The sequence below is a fragment of the Pempheris klunzingeri genome, chromosome 15 (assembly GCF_042242105.1).
Source record: "Pempheris klunzingeri isolate RE-2024b chromosome 15, fPemKlu1.hap1, whole genome shotgun sequence".
Lineage (NCBI taxonomy): Eukaryota > Metazoa > Chordata > Actinopteri > Acropomatiformes > Pempheridae > Pempheris > Pempheris klunzingeri.
In genome coordinates this window covers 11,410,857-11,418,104 of record NC_092026.1, presented here as the reverse complement: position 1 = coordinate 11,418,104, position 7,248 = coordinate 11,410,857, and the positions used below count along the sequence as shown (strand labels likewise).

The 7,248-nt window shown below is 39.6% G+C and overlaps 1 protein-coding gene across 1 annotated transcript; it reads left to right on the top strand.

Moving 5' to 3' along the window:
* cdk5 (cyclin dependent kinase 5) lies at positions 1–6,033 on the top strand. Its single transcript, XM_070844403.1, has 12 exons — positions 1–174; positions 530–618; positions 713–780; positions 924–984; positions 1,074–1,130; positions 1,240–1,335; positions 1,572–1,646; positions 3,555–3,651; positions 4,075–4,146; positions 4,340–4,398; positions 4,512–4,592; positions 4,837–6,033. Exons 1-12 carry the CDS (start codon positions 138–140, stop codon positions 4,921–4,923), a joined length of 879 nt encoding a protein of 292 aa, XP_070700504.1. The 5' UTR covers positions 1–137; the 3' UTR covers positions 4,924–6,033.
* The last annotated feature ends 1,215 nt before the right edge of the window (positions 6,034–7,248 follow it).

Here is a 7,248-nt window from a genome sequence, read left to right as displayed (position 1 = left end):
CTGCAGACCGACCAGGAGCAGCAAGTGCAGATAGCCTCAAGCTAACGCCAGCTATCATAACATTATTAACCCCGATTTGGGGCTTTAACCAGTCATTGGTTTGCTAGCTTGGTCAAGGCTGGCTCCACTGGCCAAACATGCAGAAATATGAAAAGCTTGAAAAAATCGGGGAGGGTGAGTTTCATACGCTGTTTAGAAAGTTAATATTAGCTAGCTTGATTTGCTAAACTAGCATTCATGATAGTTGCTGTGCCAGCTAGCGTTAGCTCGATTGTAAGCTTTGTACCAGCGCTAACTAATTCATTAGTTAACCACATTCAAAGCAGTGTGTACCGTTTTTACTTACACTAGCATGTGTTAACGACAAGACCTGTCAGAAGATTTCTGCCCGCCAACAGTAGCTGTTACGATATGAACGCTAGTTAGCTAGTTAGGTAGCTAGCTAATAGTAAAACATAGCGTTACTGTGTCATTCATCAATAGGATGGCTGCGACTTAGCGTTAACTCTAGCTAACTGTCACTCCGTAGGTACGTATGGGACAGTTTTCAAGGCTAAAAACAGAGAAACCCACGAAATTGTGGCTCTGAAAAGGGTCCGGTTGGACGACGACGACGAGGTACGTTTTCACAACAACAGTAATTTCATTTCATTATCTCCTAGCAAGTTGTTAGCATGCTAGTGCTAATCCAGCTGGGTGTCATCTCTTCCAGGGGGTGCCCAGTTCTGCCCTGAGAGAAATCTGTCTTCTGAAGGAGCTAAAGCATAAAAACATTGTCAGGTCAGTGTGCTGCCCAGACTGGTTTTAACTTGTTGTTATGTGGTAGGGCTTTGCTGTTTGCCAGATGGGTTAAAATGCCATTCAGTTTGCATTTAAATTTGAAGTCACCAAACATTAACTTAAAGCTGTTCTGTCTCCTCCAGACTACATGATGTTTTGCACAGTGACAAGAAGTTGACCTTGGTTTTTGAATATTGTGACCAGGTGAGGTAGAGTCATCCCAGTCCTGCAGTATGCATGTTTTAATGTGCACCGCCTAAAGCTAACATGCGTCTCTTATCTATCATCTACAGGATTTGAAGAAGTATTTTGACAGCTGCAATGGGGATCTAGATCCTGAAACTGTGAAGGTGAGAGACAAACCTCCTGGATGCTTTAACCAAAGACAGCACGTCTGCTTATGAAACTGAAGATTTCGTTGTCTCTAAACTCTGTCTTTCTCTCTCTGTTTTGATGCAGTCATTCATGTACCAGCTGTTGAAAGGCCTGGCTTTCTGTCACAGTCGAAATGTTCTTCATCGAGATCTGAAGCCGCAGAATCTCCTCATAAACAGAGTGAGTGTTCAAGTGCACCTGGACTTTGGCTTGAAGGCCGGTAAATATTCATTATTGCATGAAAGAAGTCGCTTATGTCTGTCATGTTGAAACCTGGAGGAAGACAAACTACACACACATTTCAAACAATACATGCTACAGACATGCTGTGAAATGTATAGCTGTATCTGATGCATTGTGGGGGCTGTGGTTTTAGTCACCTGGGAAGATTTGGTAACTTGTGTCTGTGTCTGTAGAACGGGGAGTTGAAGCTGGCTGACTTTGGGTTGGCTCGAGCCTTTGGCATTCCTGTGAGGTGTTACTCAGCAGAGGTAGGTTGTGCTTCATTGATACAACATGCAACTAATGACTGACTTCTTCCATTTTAAATGTGGAACCTGAATGAAATTATATAGATTTTTCGCACATTTGATATCTTAAGAGAAGCCAGAGACAGGTTTCTGAACATGTTGACTGCTATTGAGGGATTTTAAATCAGTTGCTATCTTTAATCCAGTTAGTTGTATTACATCTCTATAGATAATCCATAGTCTCGTACTAAAAAAATATATTCCTAGTTTTAAAACTAAACACTAAAACTAAATGTAACTAGCAAACTGCAGCAACAATGGGAGATGCTCGACCTCTTTCCTCCATGTTCTCATGTTTTCAGGCACACTTATTTCTTCTCTTACTATTTGTGTGAACAGTCGATGACCTCAATTTGTTTCTCCTGAGGTCCTGAAGTTAAACCATTAAATGAATGATGAGCGAGGGTGGGACATGCAGCACAGCATGTGGTTTAGTGGTGTTTGATTTTTTTATTTTATTTTTTTTTATCGTTGCTGATGCTATCAGAGAAATGACAGGCGAGTCTCACATAGGTTTAGTGGTTTTGGTTGGCTGACCTAAGGCCCTGGCGAGCCACTCTCATGAGGAGGCGTTTGACCCAGGGTGATGCCACTGATCTGAAAATGTAATAAACAGAAAACCAAGAGGGGAACGGAGTTTGAAGCAGCTGAGAGCTTGAAGTAAGGTCATTGTAAAAGGTCATTTCATTTCAGAGGATGTGTTACCCTGAGACACTGTTTCAGCAAGAAGAAATGAATGATGCTACACTTATTTCACATCACACATGATATACTGTAGCGTATGTAGTAACACACAGCGTAAATTAGAAACAGTGACTGAGGTTCTTGGGACAGTATGGGGAATTTATCTAATTCATCAGCATTATTGCCAGCTAAGTCAAATCCCTAAAAATCCAAGAAAGTGGGTCAGAGTGGAGCTCATCAGTTTTCTTACTTTTTCTTGCGTGACACCATTTTCTCTTCCCTGGCAACCTCAAGTTAACGTGCAGCAGGCATTATTTAGGCGCATAAGCAGTTTCATGCAGTTTCATCCAAGAAAAGTGCATATGCAGAGTTCCCCACACTCTTATTTTGAAACTCTACTCCATAAAACCATTCACCCAGATGAGTGAAACATCTCCCACAACCCACAGCTGGGTGGTGTCTTTGAAACCAAATGCTCGAGGATGTGTCGCACATAGAGGGTTTTAATTTATGTCATCCGTGTGCGTTGCTTTTTTGAACACTGTAAATAAAGAATGAACGCTGGAAACAGTCGTGACTCATTATGTGCCATTTTTAAGTTACTTAGCAGCTTAAAGCACGTCTCAGTTATTCCGGTTTGAGGATCCCCTGACTTAACTTCATTTTTCTCTCTAAAAAAAAAAACGATTCTCCAGAAGTTAGTTTTTGTAGTCACTACAAAAAGTTATGAGCAATTCTGTGGCAGGTGGCCACATTATTAAAATCTGTACTGAACTGAACTTTGAAAGTTTTCACGCTGGGCCATAAGCGCCTCCAACTGCTTTCAGTCAGCCCACACATCCTGTGAAAAAGAACTTTTCTTTAGTTTCATTTTATTCTTTTGGCTCTGTCCTGTCAGCGCACTTCACCAAACACATTTTCATAATACCTGGAAAAATATCTGTAAAACCCTGGATACTTGACTAAGCAGCAGTTTGTTGGTGTAGCAGGTGTAATGGGAAGCAGATGGCTGATTTAAGTTCACCACTTAAGTGTTAGTGACAGTGCTGCCAAACCCCTCTGTGAGTGAAATCAGTCAGTACAAGATAACACCCACCCCAGAGAACGGGTTTTAACACCGGTTTGGCTGTGATAATTAGTCTAATTATTCTAATTCTTACATTTTAATCTGTGATTTGTACACAGGTGGTGACGTTGTGGTACCGGCCTCCAGATGTGCTGTTTGGTGCTAAACTTTATTCTACCTCAATTGACATGTGGTCTGCTGGATGCATATTTGCAGGTTTGTTTGTGATTGTTCACATAAATTAGGATCTAAATTACTGTTCTTGTCCGTATAATTTGTCCTGTTACCTAGCGTGACTAGTGTACTGTTGAAACTAATGATATTCACCCTCCAGGCCGTTTACAGCTGTTTGAGCATTAGAGAACATCAGATGTATAATACCAGCCAGGCATAGTTAAAGTCAAACTCCAGACTTGAAATGTGTGACTTGAATATGGAACAACTTACCTGTCAGGTTGCTATTTCTATTTGTGTTTTTATCCTCTAACTGTTTGTATGCCATCTGTGTGTATTATTTTTTGGTGACTATGTAGAAAAGTGTGTTGTTTGTAAGCTGTTTCATGACAGAATCAAACTAAACCAAACTACATGGAAAATGTTGGAAAATGGTTTTTCACTGTGATTTAATGTCCCACTCAGAGCTGGCTAACGCTGGAAGACCTTTATTCCCTGGAAACGATGTGGACGACCAGTTGAAAAGAATCTTCAGATATCTTTTTTTTCTGGACATCATTAGTAGGTTTTCACAGCACCAGTCCTTGGCTTGTACAGTTTGGTATGTGCGACCACAGAAGCTTGTTCAGGCAGAACTATTGATCCACTCAATGATTTACTGACTGTAAGTCTCAGCAGGCTGGACACACTTCTCTGTTGCAAAAAGTTTTTCTTTAACCACTCGGTACATTGTTGGGCACGCCAACCGAAGAGCAGTGGCAGACGATGACCAAACTCCCCGATTACAAGGTAAATCATTGATGTCAGTTAGTTTGTAAGACCCACGGTGGGGAGTGGATAGATAGTGGTTAGAGTTTACACCATGTTTTTCTCTTCTTCACTGCTTGTCTTTCTACCTGCAGCCATATCCCATGTATCCAGCCACCACCTCACTGGTGAACGTGGTCCCCAAACTAAGTAGCACAGGACGGGATCTACTCCAGGTACTTTCACTGTCAGCTTTCCTTTAGTTTTTCAGAATAAATTTGAATAAACACAGTAATGTTTGGCTTTCTAGATTTACATACACTCCAATATCAATCTATACTCAATAAAAGTCTCTATATTTTATAATTGTGCAAATAACTGTAGCTACAGTTTCCTACCAGCTGCTAATAGTCAGTGTTGCTTACAAGAAATGTGGTGTTGCAGTTCACTTATTGGAACGTTTTCTTTGATCTCATGCAGAACCTGTTGAAATGTAATCCTGTCCAGAGGATCTCTGCAGAGGAGGCCTTGCAGCACCCTTACTTTGCTGATTTCTGCCCACCCTAAATGCTAAATTGCCTCTCGCTGAACCTCATTCGCCAGAATCAATCATCCTTCACCCTGTTGGGTCATTAGGACCAGTCCCAACAAGGCAAATCCCTCACCGGTTTTCAAACACTCCCCCCCCCGCTTTAATTCCGCTGTACCTCTGTATGCGTTTAGTGGCTCTGCAAGGTTTAAAGTTGTTTTAAGTTGTAAGCCTGTTTAATTTGGTACATACACGCCTCCTAGTTAATTAGCACTAATGCTGGAGGGGTGGACTATGTGTTGCATTGGAGTCTTTTTATACCTGTGGAAACGGTCGTCAACAAGAAGCCCTTCGGTTTAATCATGAATGGTTTTTAAAAAAAAAAAGCCCCTTTGAATCTGTGGTGATCTCACTTGGTGAATTCATTGTGGACATTTGAAATCCAAAGTGTTGGAACACACTGCATCAACTCCCCACACAGCGTTTGGAACACGTTTAGCTCTGCTCTTACTATATTTTTCACAAAGCAGCTTCTCAGTTTGCCAGAAGTCTTAACGTCGGTGGAGACTGTATACGCGACTTTTAATGCCAATACCAATGCTGATATTTGAGAATTTTGGGGGGGGAAAACATCTTTTTCTATAAACACAAAGCTTTAACAAGCATATTTAATGAGGGTCACTGAAATGTGGTTATTGAAGAATTCTAATTGTTGTGTGTGGATAGACTATAACTATACTAAGGTGACAGTTTTTCTAAATTATTTCTGCAGTTTGTTGTTACTAATTAGCAGCAGTATACGGCGGTGCTGATACACAACGTGATAGGTTAATATCCGCCGGTATATTGGCTCCAGTGGAGACCACAGATTCCTGGGGCAGCTAAACGCTACCACGTCGCTAAGTTTAATTCATTTATCACTTATAGAATCACAAGAAAGATACATTTGTAACTTGTGAAGGCTTAAATCTGTGTTTGTATGTTATTTCTTGTAACGCTTAGTTTTACAAGTCTGTAATTTCTGAATCATTTCCTGTGAATACTGAACTACTGCATGTAATTTGTTATTCGTTATCGGTAATAATTTATTTGAAAGAACTTACATCAGAGTAAATATTCATAAATTATTCGCATATAAGAAACTTAATTCTCCATTAATTACTTATTTTAAAATACTTATTTTACATTTTTGCAAGTTCAGTCGATTTGCTATTAATGACGAAAGATTAATGGAAAATGTCTTAATTGAACACTAAGAAGTGATGAGGTAATTACAGACCTATAAAGCACAGTGTTACTGACCCAAACGGACTACACTTGTTATTCTCATGAGTCACATACCAACAATACAGCTCTGCCCCACGACCTATTACAAGATTGTATGATAGCATGGGGAAGCTTAATTTATCATTTTCTGTTTTCTCAGGCTTTTTTTTTTTTTTTATTTCCCCTTTTGTATTTGTCTTTTGTGCACTTTGTAACTGACTTTTATTTCAAATAGTTGAGTTATATTATTATTATTAAATATGTTGAACACTGACAGCCGGGATTAAAGCCGGTTATCAACAAATGGGTGTGTGTGCACATATACACATATACTTACATACATATATGTACGCACACACACACACACACAATGTTAATGACTAGTGGACCATTAGTAACACGTCTTTTTTTTTTTTTTTATTGACATCTTTATCATTATTGTACTAATGTCTTTTAGCTGTTCTGAAATGTTTTTGTAAGAAGTCAAATTAGAGATGAAAAAAATCCAGATAATCCACTGATAATCTGTATTTTCATATAACGATTGTTTTGCACCATTAGCTGTTTCCATTTTGGTTTCTTGTGACATTAACATGGTTAACAGCTCGCAGTGTTACTCCAGATTGTTTCAGTGCTACTTATCCCATAAACGCCTACATTATGAGTTGTGTTTTTGAAGTAGCTGTGTCAATAGGGGGGGGGGGGGAGGATGTGTTTTCATTTTGCTGATGTAAGACAAGTGAATGGATGCATGTATTTATTAATGATGGAATGTCTGCTCATGTTTTTGCATTCATTTAAATGTAGCACAAGTTCATTTTGGTACGGACAGTCTCGTTTTGAATGAGTTAGTGATACTCCGATCATAGCATTTAGCGGGCTCGTTTTAGGATCTAAAATGTTTGAAGGGTTGCGTGTGTGTGGTTTAAGTTATAATGAAAAAAAACAAAAGCATTTGCTCTCAGTAATTCATTATCTCGTGATGACGGGACATTTCAGACAAACTGCTGTAGAGTTACTTCATACAAACTTTGGATGGATGTTGTCAGCGAATCTTTTTGTGTATATCTCAGCCAATAAGACTCAGTATTCAGTAA